Source organism: Bombus pyrosoma, linkage group LG7 (assembly GCF_014825855.1).
Source record: "Bombus pyrosoma isolate SC7728 linkage group LG7, ASM1482585v1, whole genome shotgun sequence".
NCBI classification, from domain to species: domain Eukaryota; kingdom Metazoa; phylum Arthropoda; class Insecta; order Hymenoptera; family Apidae; genus Bombus; species Bombus pyrosoma.
The window spans coordinates 11,649,784-11,663,759 of NC_057776.1; the positions used below are offsets into that span (position 1 = coordinate 11,649,784).

Below are 13,976 nucleotides of genomic sequence, written 5' to 3' on the forward strand. Positions count from 1 at the left end.
AATTGCAGGACTATTCATACATTATTGGCTCGTATATTATTTGACGCGATTCAATAACTCTGAACCGGGACGTTCGATGTTATCTCTCCGTCGTTAAGCCGTATTCGCAATATCGATCGTCCCTGATGAATGGCCGCATTTAAGCCCGTCATTTTTCCCGGTGATTATTAACGTTAAAATTGAATGTGTCCGGAGTGTAGCAGCTACGGCTGCAGAAGCAACAGCAGCAGCGTAGCCTGGCGCTCCCTCGCGAGGACCACGTTCGAAAAAAAGCCACCAGCTCCTTCCTCTTCCAGTTCTTTTTCTTCGATTTCTTCTTCCTCCTCCTCTTTCTTTCTCCACCGAGAGGAAGATCCATCTTCGAATGTGTGTTAAGGTCCCGCGACGCTCCAACTACTGGGAACGCCTCGGCTGCCGCTGCTCCGAGCAAACAGGGGGCGTAATTTATCGAAGGGGTCCAAGGTAAATGAGAAAGCCTCGCGCCAAGAGTTCGGTCACTCTTTGTTCACCGGCGAATCGAGTCCACGCGAATTGCTCGCACGTGTAAACTGTACGCTTACGCGAGAAGTGTCTGATGAACTTCAGGTGTCGTCCGTTCCAAGTTGGAAGCGCGAGAATGTTGGATTAAGGAGGAGATTCTTGGTAGTGGACGATTGATTTATCGATTCATATTGTGTATCGTATCGATGTTTATCGTATTGATAATGAAATGTACAAACCGAGTTGATCAACGTGTCATAATTACTCGAGCCATTTAATTACTGCTGGATAAAATGAATTTCCGTTAATTGAATCTATTTATTTGGACATAAATGCCGATTATATGAACGGAAAATCATACGTTGGAGAATCAATGTACTCCGGATATATAAACTTCAGCTACATGAACTGCTTGTCTCTTGACAAGATCATATAAATTCTAAGCCCTACTGTATACATAGCAATATGTTTTAATATTTATAAACACGTAGATTTCTCTATTAGCTTAACTTTGGCCATAATTTTACAGTACTTACTATTCCCTCAAAGTCGTAATTTTCATTAAGCACAAACATTCGTTAAACCAGTCAGCATTCCAAATGGAATGTACGCTGGTTAAAGATCGATAATAAAAAGCTGATGGCGCAGCTTTTACACCCTGCCAATATACACCTATTCGAAACGTATCGCTGTTCGGTGCCGGTAAATAAAGACGCAGGGGGACCGTGGTTCCGCGATTGATGCACGAAAATAAGGTATTTTACATCGATGCGCGTGGGTATCGGGCAGAAATATATGAACAATCGGGCGCGATGTACCTGCGCTCCTGGGGCGACTACCTGCGGCTAATTTACAGCGAGGAGCGCGGATAACTTCCGTCGTTATTCTCTGGAGTTTCCCGCGCTCTTTCTCCACGAAGAGTTTCTCGTAACGGGGAGCACGATTAGTCTGAAATACCTGAGACCGGGAGGCTCTGCTCGAACGTCGTTATTGCGTAGGTTGATCCGGATCTGCATAAGAACCAAACGACGACCTTTCCCTACCTGCCGTTTTACCCTTCTGACCACGAGAACGTTAAGGAACAGCGACCACCTCGGCGATCTTGCGAATAACGATAACGTGGATGGAGTAGCTGGCAACTGGACTCGTGGAACGACTCTACTTGCACCCAATTAGCTGGTTACCGGTAAATGCAAAGCTTATATTCGACCATCGAATCGCGCCAATGAAACAGGCGAATTAAACGCTTACGATTTCAGGTCTCGCAAAATGGATGACGCGGAAGTTGCCAAGAGCGAAGCTGAAACTGAGAGGGAAGAATGCGAAGATGTAAGTTTGTAAATATGTTCCTTATGGAGTCTTTGATACAATGCGGTTGTTAATTCGGTCGTTGAGAAGCTGCACTCATCGACTTTATAAATAGAAATATAAGAAAATTGCAATTACAAGGATTATTTGTTAAAATTCACCTTGATATCTACAATTATTTACACCGTCTCTTATTACGCTACTTTTACGTTGTTCGGGTTATTCAACTATAGATCTGGTTACAGGAAGAGCTGCCGATCACGACCACCACGAAGAACGCGTTGATAACGACCCAGCTTGGTCCCTGTGACGTTTATCCGCATCGCGTCAAAGTGTCCATCATCGGCGTAGGAAAGATTGGAATTGCCTGCGCTATCGCGATCTTGATGAGAGTTAGTATCAGTGCGGAGCGAGCCGCGCGGATCGCGACGCTCGATCAACCGTCTGATTCCCCGTGACTTTTAGAGAATGGCCAGCGAGGTCTGCCTGATCGATCACGACTCGAACAAGGCTTCCGCCGAGGCCGAGGATATTCAGCACGTTGGAGCTTTCCTGGGGTGTCCTCTAGTAACTGGCACATCAGGTACTTGACAGTCTCATATACGTATTACACATTATATGTATCTTAATCTGATTGATTTTGATGAATATTTTCATGGAAATTGAAATTAAATAACGAGGTACTCGTTCCTTGCTATTTCTTCCGCGATTGTTTTGAACAGTTTACTTCCTTTGGCCATCGGTAAAAAAAAAGTTGTAGGACTTATCGATCGATTTAGTTATTTTATCGTTTAAAAAAATGTAATACTGACACATCAAAATATACGATGTACAGTTTAACACTAAATCAGAGACACGAAGACATCCAACATTTACACGCTTAAAACAGGAACAAGTAATGTTCCACATACATACTTCGATCGTCGCTTGCCCACTTGCTGCCGAAGAACCAGGAGTCGAAAGCTAATCCCTCGGCATGGTAATTCCTTCCGTGTGTCAGTGTACGTACCATTGATAAATCCACCTTGCAACAGGTCGAATTCCAGAAACGCCAGATCGATGCGTCGAGAACTGACGATGCTTGGGGCGAGCATCGATCGCGATCGTTCGGCCCGATCCAGGACTGCCGCTTTTAAAAGACGCTGCCGTCGCATCGACTTGTTCGTCAAGAGACCTTCTGTCAACGTGCAATGGGTCAGAAAGAACGGTCACCGTCCCGAAAGGGGGGAATGAATTTTCGGGACGGCGAGCAGAGTTCCGAGATCCGGATCCTTCTCTCTTCTCCTGGCCCTGTCCCTTAATCTCGTTGCTCATCTACATCGCCGCGTGCTTACACGCGGGATGCTACAGCAAGCGTTTCCCCGAGCTTTTCACCAGCCAGCTCGTAAATTCCGTGCCACTCTTATTTATCTCGGCCGTGATCGACTCCACGATACATATTTTTTTTTTCTCTTTTTTCGGTTTCTCCGGTCCCCTTTCTCCGTTCTTCGCGCAGAGCGTCCTTCTGTCATCCGTGCGCGGCCTCCGGCAGTAAACGTGGCTCGCTCGTGAAAAAAAATATACCACCTTGCTCCGGAATTCGGGAACAAAAGCTTGGCTCTCTCGCGGTCGTCCACGATGGAAACACCGACTCGAGCTGGCAATTTACCGGTCTGACGACGCGACTTCGTGAGCCACGATTTGCAGCTACATGTGTTTCCAGCCGATTTCATTTTGTATTATTTCGCGGTCGTAAATCTTCGCGTTTGAATTTTAAACGGGATGTTTCGATCGAGTGGATCTGGTGTCTCTCAGTTGTCGTTTTTGCACAGTTTACTAGCGACTATACGCTGTAATCGTTGGTAAATTCGAATGCTCACGACGCTGTGATACGATGTTTTTGAAATATTCTACTCGGCAATTTTTGCTTCGCATCCGTACACATAGTTTCCCTTTAATCTCGTCCGCATCCGAGAGTAGCAATTACCTGTACTACAAGTAGAACATACTCGGCTTTTTACCGACTAATTTATCTCAAGCGTCATCTCTACATAGCAACGAGTGTATCTCGGTTGCGATACAAGGTCGTACCAAGTATCGTAAAGGTGTTACCTAAAATCGGTGCTTCTTATTTGTCTTGACCACGTTATGTCGTGTACTGTACGCGGTTATCGGCGCATCTCTACAGACAAAAGAGAGTATCCTCTCGGATAGGAGAGAAAAGGTGCGTTCGATCCCTTCCAGCGTTTTGTATTCCAGCAGCTTTCGATGGCTTTATTACCGAACGGGATATTTCCAGCGAGAGATTTCCAGAAAGGGATGCCCGACTTCTAACGATCCTTTCTTTGGTATTCTTATCTCGGTTAGGGTAGAACGTGTTTCACATAAGCATTCGACGAATGCGCGTTAACCGAATTTAAGACAGTTCTTCTTCGTGGTACAACCACTGTTTTCGACGGAATTCCACGATACCTGATCGGCGGAAAATATGCGAGTGAGAATCTCGGCGGATAACGAGTGATCGAAGAATAAGCGAATATGTGTACTAAAACGAGTGAGGAATTATTTAGAAAATGCACGTGGAAATTTGTCTGCATATGGCAAGGAGGTGCGTTATTACGTCAATAATTATCACGAATTTTTACTGACAGATTTCAGTATGGTGAAGGAATCCGCAGTGGTGATAATTTGCACTCGCGAAACTGCACCTGGTGAAAGCCCAAACGTAAGACACAATTTCAAGGTCTTCAAGAAAATCATACCTGCTATAGCAAGATTCGCATGTAAGTCCGTCATCCTGGTCGTTACTCAGCCGACCGATGTGATGTCCTACATCGCCTGGAAACTATCAGGATTTCCTTCTAATCGCGTCCTTGGCATCGGTACACTGATAGACTGCGCGAGGTTTCAAGACTTCGTGAGCAGAAGATTAAACGTGGCGCGAAGTTCAGTTACCTGTATGGTGGTCGGAGCGCAAGGAGACATGGCTGGTATTTTATACTCAATAATGAACTATTATCGTATATTGGACCGTGTATCTTTTGTAGTTCCTATATGGTCGAGCATCCAAGTGGGTGGAATGAAACTTCGGGATATAAATCCTAGAATAGGGGAACAAGACGACCCTGAGAAGTGGTACGAAATCTCGGAGAACGTAAAGAACGTGTGAGTGACCGTTACGGGCGAGATCGTTAAGGGGAACGAGATCGTTTAAACTCATTTTGCGCGGGCACGTTTCAGTGGCACACAACTGGAGGAGAAGAAAGGATCGTGTTGTTGGGGCGTTGCTATCTCTACGGCGGAAATCGTCGATGCAATTGTTAGGAACACCAAAGTCGTGCTTCCGGCGTCAACGCACATTCTCGTGAGTCGACATCTTCGCTTGCTACAAATTCCAAATTTTACAATGGTTATGAAAAGTATTTACGCATATCGTTACTTCTCAACGAAACTTTTCTCTTGGCAAACTTTCGCAGTACATATTCGTCGATGTATTACCAACTATCGAGTTACATAGTTTTCAAAGAAGGAAAATACTGTCCACAGAGTTGCGCTCACGGTACGGACAAGGACGTGTACATGTCCGTGCCCTGTGTGATCGGTCGAGAGGGTGTGTACTGTACCGTGCGACAGAAGCTAAGCGAACAAGAGAAGTCAGCGGTGCAGACGTGTGCGGACAGTATTCGAGGTATACTGCGGGAATGCGGGATTCTCCAGGAGACAAACCACGAGACGGAGTAGCGAGGAACGAGCGAAGAGAAGAAAAGGGACGTGGTAGAGTAATCGCGAGACGGTGGACTGCGTGCTACCGGAAATTACGCAGCAAGGAGTGCCAGATCGAGGCGAAGGATGTAGCGTTTTAGAAGGCGTCTTCATCAATAACAAACGCGCGCACCTGGCGACCGGTTCTCTGTACGGGTACTCGATCGCCATAATAAATGACAGTACAGGAATTGACTTTCTAGAAAACTATCGTGTCCCTCGCGAAAGACCGGTCGTTGGTGTAGTTTGTGTCCTATTATGAGCTATTCGTGGCGTTTGTCGATGGATCATCCGTGCGTTGATCACGAGATGCGACGTATCTCGATGGAAAGATGGAAAATGTATCTCAAACAGCCACATATATATACACACGCACGCAGTTGGGATTCATTGTAAATTACCATTGTTGTATTATAACTTCGCGTTGTTCGCTGTTTCATTCGAGGGAAGATCGAGGGCAGCTTTGGTATTTACTCAACGAACGTTCGAATATTTCCGGCAATAGAGTGGTGAAAGAGGAAGGAAGGCTGGTTCATGCGGAGCGCAGTGTTCAATTAGCAATTTAATATTCGTGCTGGTGCCCGGTGCCACGAGCAATTGGATCTCAAATGTCCGACGAAAAACTCTTCTCACGTGACCGGCAAAGCGGAAATTGAAATTCGCATACACGTTCGATAACGGCGTATCCCATCTGTGCCGATTCGACAGCTGTCCATCGATTTCGTACGTTCGTCATTACCTTGGGCTATAGAGGAATCGAAAGAGCAGTTTTCCGCAAAGGCTGTATAATCTTTGTTCCTTTCCAATCGATCTCGATCTTGTCGCGAATCAACATTTCGCTTTGTGAATAGACAACTTCAGACTTAAAGAACGATGCAACGTTTGACTGTCACTTTCGTTGTTTAACTTAATGGAGATGAAATTTATAGAGTATTACAGAGATACTCCAGGTTACTGATCTAGTTTCGGTTCAATCAAATCCTCGGGATGTTACACCTGAGTCCTGAGTATCAGGTTCATTGACGATGGCCGTACCCAAGAAGAAGTTACTCGATACCGTCTGGAACACCACGACGTTTTTGCTCACCAAGCAGCCGGAAGATTTCGTGGAGTGTCATCGCGTTAAAATCGTCATCGTCGGCAGCGGTTACACGGGTGTCGCCGTTGGAATCGCGATTCTCTTCAAGGTTCGTCAATATTTTGTATCTCTAACCTATTTCAATTTCCCTCTGACTTAATTTATTCGCGTAGCTTCATATTTTAAAATTACAATGAATCTAAGCGAATAAATTACCTATTACCTCATAAAAATATGAAATTTTTATAAATGAAAATCGTGGTCTTCGAACATTAAACACACGGTAAAAAGAATTAATACAATTCGAGACAAATTGGTGACCAAGCAACGAGTAAAACATAAAACGGATTAAGAAAAGAAGAAATGAAGCGGTTGTTCAAACACTCGAAAAGACCTTGCGACGATAAAAAGCATGACCGTCTATAAACAACATTCAAGCCCTCGCCAGTCCACCAGCGCGCGTGATTCGTGTTTGCCCAAGGAGAATCATCGTTGCGGTAGCAAACCTACTAGATCTATATATTCTAGTGGTCGACAAAGGGCAAGGAGTCGGAGAAATACCTGGATACGCGTGTGCGCTCGTGTACGTGCATTCAAGCGAGGGACGAAGGCTGAATGTGGGCTCGTTAGTGTGCCGGGATCAAATGGGATATTATGCAAATGATCCACGAAAGACCAGAAGAGGGAATTCGGCGACAAGAAAAGGCAGAGAGATTGGAACTTAAAAGCAGCGAGGACGAAGAAAGAAAGAGGGAGGACAAGGAACGTGCTTCCCTTTGCTCGTTATCGGATCGTAACGCGAGCATTTACACGTCGGACGCCCCCGCAGGATCGTCGCGGCGTTGATTTATTCTAGTCGCCAGAAGAAGAAAGCTGAAATCCATACCCGTCTACGAGGACATCCAATCCTTATCGCGTCCGCTGATCCAAGGGCCTCGTTTCTTCGTGCGTGCGCGGGTGGAGACCTTTACCTCCGCTTGTCCACGGAAGCGGTGGTTTAAACGAAATTGGAAAGTCCTCCCTCTTTGTCGATGCAAGGTCGAACGAATGACGCTGTCATTACGAATCGTTTCACTGTTCCCTAGAGTGTAACGTTTCATGTTCTTCTCGTATAGCTAACGAGGGCGAGTCAAGTGGTTAACCCATTAAGAGCCAGCGTTGCGTTAACGCAACCTTTTCATTTACAATTTTATTTTCAGTCGATTCACATTATTGAATTTTGCTTTTATGTGATTATGAAATGGAATTTGTACGACTTTACGTCACCATTCTGCAATTCATATTGCATTATTGTTCGGTCCTCGACTCCTCGACGGATCAATGATTAATCGAACGATTGGCCCGGATTAAACATACATCACTGCGTGTGATGACTGCACGGGCGTCGTTAGGTGAGAGAAAGGCCTGGGCAAAATGGGGTGAATCGTGGAAGGAGTGGCAGTCTGGTAATCGGAACGCTAGCATATTCCGGTAGGAGATAATGAACGTGGGCGACTAATTCCAGGTTTCGGTTTCCGTGGATCGTTACGAGGGCAAACAATGAAGGCCGCGCATGGTGAATGTCAGGGGCGGGTCTGAATGTCGTTATATTCCGCTCGTAGAGTAACAACGTTATACACGTTTACAATGTCCCTAATAGTGACCACGCTGTTCCCGTTTCCTACTATTTCAGTCTGTCATCAAGATCTATAATGATAGTTGCCGGGACGGGCACTCCTTTGGACGCTGCATTATAATTTTCCTTATGAAACCAAGTAATAAACGTTACCCGAAGATATTCTTAAGTGCCATCGAACTCATTAACGTCACCAGAAATGTTTGATATCACGGCAACGATGAACGAGGTGAATGGATCGAAGGGTAATATCGTGTAACAAAGAAAATGATTAAGGAGAAGCAAGGAAAGCAAAGTGAGAAGGAATAAGAAGAAGTGGAGACAGTGAATCGTGCGGTTGTTCCGTCGGTCCTGGCTTGGCAGATCGCATCAACGAGATGATCGCGAGGTACCAGCGTTCCAGTACCATCTCCACGACTTACTGTCCACCTTACGAGCTCGCTACGCCCAACTCGCTCGGTAGTGCTTGCATAAGACGTTCATCTTCTTCTTGTTCTCGTCGCTTCCCGACCCGTTGTTACGTGTCATGTCCGTCGGGTCGCATTAAATCGTACAAACCATCTCACGGGTCGGTACTGATGGTGAAAAGCTTCCTGCTCGTAAAGCTATATTTCATTTCGAGTTACAGTTGTTATGATTTGGAGATTGAGAGAAAGTAAGCGAAATATATACATAGTTCGATTATTCGCATATAATCGTAAGTTTAAATGGCAATGTTTACGAGTGGACTACATCGGCTAGAAAAGAGCGTTGCATAATAAAATTAATTCAGCGGAAGCATAATAAAACCTGACCTGATGACGGATCGAGTGTCACATCTTCGGTACCTTGCGACCTGTGATCAGCTGCGCTCCCCTGAAGCGGAATCGACGAGGGTAGCCAAGAGTGAAGCGCTGACTGGCCTAGGTAACCAGAACCGCATGAGAGACTGCACGTGAAGTAGGAAAGGATCGGCGATCGGTTTTACTCGATCGAATGCAAATTACACGACGCAGGTCGTTTCACCGGAATCGTTAATGCGTTCGTAGCGATCCTCGTCTCGGTTGTCTCGTACGCTCGCTCCCTCTCGCGCTGTTGTCCACGGTCATGCGTCATTAAAAATCTCGTTACAAAACACACACGGCGGAGGAGGGTTTTTGTGAGTTAATTACCGCTCAATATCGTCGCGCGATACGTGTGGGTATTACACGAGGGATAGGAAGAGGAAAAAGAGAAAGGAGAAAAAAAGAGGAGGAAAGAAGGCATAAGGGAGGAACACCGACGAGCCGGCGAGGAAACTTCATCAGCTGCGATATTATGCATGCTGCGGAAGTCATGCTTGATGAAGTATGGTGATTAAGCGGTGTACAATAACAGATTGGAAGCACAAGGGCGTAACGTAATATATTAAGAAGCCGTTTCTGTTGGTAGCCGCGAGTTTGTCTTAACGTGTGAAAGCACCATCTGTCAGAGAAAAATGTGTCCATCTGCTGGCGCGGAAACGAAAGCGGGCGAAGCGTGCACCGCGGTATACGGTTCGGCTATTTGCTACGAAAACGTATGTGCTCGTCCCACACCGATACCCTATTATTCAACCGGACGAATTAGACCGTGATTAAGAGAAATTACCGAGTTAAAAACGCGCAGCGATTGATGCCCGAGGTGTCGCTGAAAAAATTTCTACACGAAATTATAGACGTTAGACGATAGAGGAACATCAATTACCAAGAGGAAACGAGATTTTGACAAATACGTAATCGCCCCGGGGAACGTTCCTGATGCACGATCAATTATTTCAGCCGCGTTCCTTCGACGTTCGAAGCATCTAACAGCTCTTTCTTTGGACGAAGAATCGGTGCAATAGAAGAATTATCACAATACGAGGAGGAAGCTTAACGGGAGCTTTCTTTACTATTCATCCAGCCAGACCGACGAATATCGCTCGATCAAGACGTTCCGAGCAAAAACTAGCGATGCAATCTGCTAAACGCCAAAGATAATTACCAGGACAAGGTGAAAAATCTCAAATTCCATCAAATTCGTGTTACGTAACATCAGCTAAAGGGAAGACTCGTGATCGAGCGAACGCCGACAAAGTGGTCCTCTCCTCTCACGGAATAGTCCGGTCTCGCTCGAACGAAGAGATGATCAGACCCTAACGATCCTTCGCATTAAGGGATCGCTCGAATGGCGCGATCGATCGCGCGCGCGACCACGTACTCTTAATGCGATTCCCGGGGGTCTTGATTGCGTAACGATTTCGAGTGCGTAATAACTCCCGGCCGTCGGCTAGTTCCTGTTAATTACTCTCTATAATCCCCGGTTCTGTTGCTTGTTGCAGCGTCTCGCCTCGGAGGTGGTGTTCATAGACGCGGACGAGGAATTGGCGAAAGCAGAGGCGGAAGACATCAGCCACGCGGCGGCGTTCCTCGGCAACCCGAAGATCGTCGGTACCAAAGGTGAAAATAAATTTCATCTTTCAGCCGTTTTTGTGTCCGAGAGATTGTTAATAAAGAAAATCGCGATGATTTATCAACCGTGGGACCATCGCAGATTATTCCATGGCTAGAGATGCGACGGTCTGCGTGATCACCGTTGGGGATAGAGCTACGAGCGACGATGACGAAGGCAGTTTGATGGATCAGAATTTGAATATTTTTAAAGACGTTATCCCGAAGGTCTGCAAGTATGCACCAAACAGCATACTTTTAATCGTGACGGCGCCAGGTATAAGCTATCAGGCTTCATAGTTGCACTTTACATTTTTTAATATCGATGCGCGTGGTATAGGTATATAACGTGGTGTGGTATAACGACGTTACGTCGTGTTTTAGTGGACATACTGTCGTATGCAGCCATGAAGCTCTCAGGCTTCCCACCGCACCGTGTGATGGGATTGGGCACATTTTTGGACAGCTGTAGGTTTCAGTACTTCATCGCGCAGAAGCTTGGAATTTCGGCAAACTCGGTGCAGGCCTCTATAATTTGTGAAAACGGACCCACGTCTGGTAATAAGCGTACCGTATTCTGTCATTGTTACGTTTAATCGATTCTGAAAGTGCGTTAAACGTTGACACCGAACAGTACCCATCTGGTCCGCCGTGACAGTCATGGGCATTAAACTGAAAGACATCAACAGAGATATCGGTACTAAATCGGATCCTGAATCGTGGGGTGAACTACACACGAAAGTAATCGAATCCGATAAAGATCTTATCACAAGGAAAGGATATCGCTGTTGGGGTACTGGTATTTGTGCGGCGGAAGTCGTAGATGCCATCGTGCGAAATACTTGTATTTGCATGACGGTATCTACCTACCTAAAGGTAACGATTTAATCCTTCTTCTACTTTCTTCTTCCGTTTTAACGCGTGATAGTTAGTTATCAATCGTTTCCAGGGTTGTCGACACGGTCTGGAGAAAGATGTCTACATGTCACTGCCCTGTATAGTCGGCAGAAATGGCATACAAACGCTTCTTCGTCATCCGTACACGCCGGAGGAGCAAGAACTTACGGAGGCCTCGTGCAGAGCCATTTACGAGACTCAAAAGTCAATTCTTCATACTTTGGAGTGAATCTTTACGATCTCACCAAGTTCAAACGTTTTCATCACTTTCGTCGACTCGTGCATTCGTTGGGAAGTCCATAATTCTAAAAGTTCACTCGTGAACAATGTTGTATTGATTAAATTACACAAAAACCAGCAGCGAGGTGAAATTTCGGTGGCAGAATCCATGCTTAAGAAGCACGGCCAGTTTGTTTTACAAACCGAATTTCTTTTCTTTTTCTTCGGCAACCGACGAATAGGCGAGGCGCTATAAATTGCACGCGCACGCCACTCGGCCGATTTCGGCCAATTTGCCGAGATTAATGTAGACCAGGGATAATTAATTGGCGGACGTACGAAGCGGTTAACCGTCCCGCCACCGGCGACCGGTCGTGATAAAACGATCGCTATTACAAACACAAAGAACGCCAGTTTCGAAAACGCGATGGTCAACGATACGGTAATCTGTTATAAAATTCGCTTTCGCCGATACCGGCCTTTTGTCTTTGTCAGCAGCAGCATTAGTCAACAAGTTCTCGCGTCGACGCTCCTCGACGCTACCGTCGAACCCCACAATTCGATAAAGTCGTTTCCGGAGGGATAAATATACCCGTGTTCAATAACGAATCCGACAACGGTTCCTACTTACGCTACGGACTGCCAGAAGAAGAAATTTATTCATGGAATTCATGCGAAGCATCGTTGTCGCCGGTATAAGCTTCGTACGAAATAATCGACGGTGATTCATTACCTCGATTACAGAGTCGAAATTTCGTCGAGCAAGCCGGCCAATTCCGGTGGAAAAAGCGCGTGAAACAGAGAGGCGATCGTGGCAATGCCGATGCCTGCTGCTTTTAATGGCTGTTCGTTCTCTTTCTGGATTCGTATTCTCGAAATAAGCAAGGAACCGTATAGCGAGGAAAGGCTTATAATGTAAACGCGGCTCGTTGTCGTCGCGACGACCAACCACCAGCAAATTCTTCGTCGTTCTGTCGCAACAGGAGCACGGGGACACACCGGTGATTCATTATACATGCTAACGAATGTGCGTTACGAGAGAGAGGAAAAATGAGAGGAAAAGGGAGACTACGAGGGGTTTCCTGCGGCTGGAAGCCACACCAATAACGACGGGGAGTACGGCAACGTCTTCATCTCCGACGCACCGGCTTCTTCTCAGGCGAAGCCGTTTTTCTGTATTATCTCGATGACGAGTCTCGAGCACGTAATTTATATCGCGAACCTAATAACACGATTCTCTTCCTCCATGTTTCCCCCTGTCAACATCAAGTCGCCCATTTCCCTACCTTTCGTCCAGCATCGCTAATCATCGTTATCATTCGGTTTCTTGTTCGAAGTGTATAAAAATAAAACAAATATCGAATATATTCCTCTATGAACTTCCCAATCAGCAACGTTTGGGAAGTAATTTGGCGAGGAAAATTCATAATTCTCTCAGTGTCGGAATACGAGCGAAAAAGAAGGAGGATCCCGAGGACATCGTTCACCAGCGAAACACCGCGGTAGGTACTACTAATTACTGTACTTTTTATTTAGCTCCGACATAATGCCCCGCCGGTTCGAGCAGCGGGTTCGGTTCACCATGAGCGGAGGTGGCCCGGCCGCCGCGTCACAAGGAGAAAAAGGAACACGTGTAGGAGTAAAAAGGAAGAACGAACGGAGAGTGGCCAGAGGCCGATGGAACACCGTCTGGCTCCCCTCTTGTAGTGCAATATCCGATGCGTTCGGATCATTTATGCAGCGATCACGACACGTATGCAAGCACGGCAGATCTTAAAGCATTCGGTCGACGTCGTAAAACCGCAGAGGTACACGACGGAGCGTGGGGGCCAGGTCGTTCCTTGATTGAGTTACGATTTAATTAGTCCGTGCGGCCAATCAGTAATTAAGATATCCGCTAATCAACGGACCCAACAGCACCTCCGTTCTCTTCACCCCTGACGTGCATTAGCAGAGGGAACTTTTCTCTGCTCCCCTCCCGTCCCGATGCGTACTTCCATCTTCGTCCTTCGTTCTTCTTCTGCTTTCTTCCCACACTTTTTACTACCTTATCCTTCCTGGTTCCCGGTCCATTGCCAAACCCGTGAATCAATCGACCGGACAGTTCGGCCGCCCGCAGGATTCTACGCGCGTGACTAATCTCCTCGTAAAAACAAGGGATCTAAATCGATAGCTGGACAAAAAGTTGATAGCTTCGGAAAATTTGGTT

The 13,976-nt window shown here is 46.2% G+C and overlaps 2 protein-coding genes and 1 long non-coding RNA gene across 3 annotated transcripts in view; 2 read left to right on the forward strand and 1 right to left on the reverse strand.

The window, feature by feature from the left end:
- Positions 1-13,976, reverse strand: part of LOC122569040 — a 72,449-nt gene that overhangs the window by 51,325 nt on the left and 7,148 nt on the right. The gene's annotated exons all lie outside the window — the stretch shown is intronic.
- Positions 1,547-5,508, forward strand: LOC122569036 (L-lactate dehydrogenase-like). The gene is made up of 8 exons (XM_043729490.1): positions 1,547-1,666; positions 1,740-1,809; positions 2,034-2,180; positions 2,254-2,371; positions 4,419-4,757; positions 4,815-4,932; positions 5,008-5,131; positions 5,314-5,508. Exons 2-8 carry the CDS (start codon positions 1,750-1,752, stop codon positions 5,506-5,508), a joined length of 1,101 nt encoding a protein of 366 aa, XP_043585425.1. The 5' UTR covers positions 1,547-1,666; positions 1,740-1,749.
- Positions 6,555-11,924, forward strand: LOC122569038 (L-lactate dehydrogenase A-like 6A). The gene is made up of 6 exons (XM_043729491.1): positions 6,555-6,716; positions 10,543-10,660; positions 10,755-10,928; positions 11,036-11,209; positions 11,286-11,527; positions 11,601-11,924. Exons 1-6 carry the CDS (start codon positions 6,555-6,557, stop codon positions 11,775-11,777), a joined length of 1,047 nt encoding a protein of 348 aa, XP_043585426.1. The 3' UTR covers positions 11,778-11,924.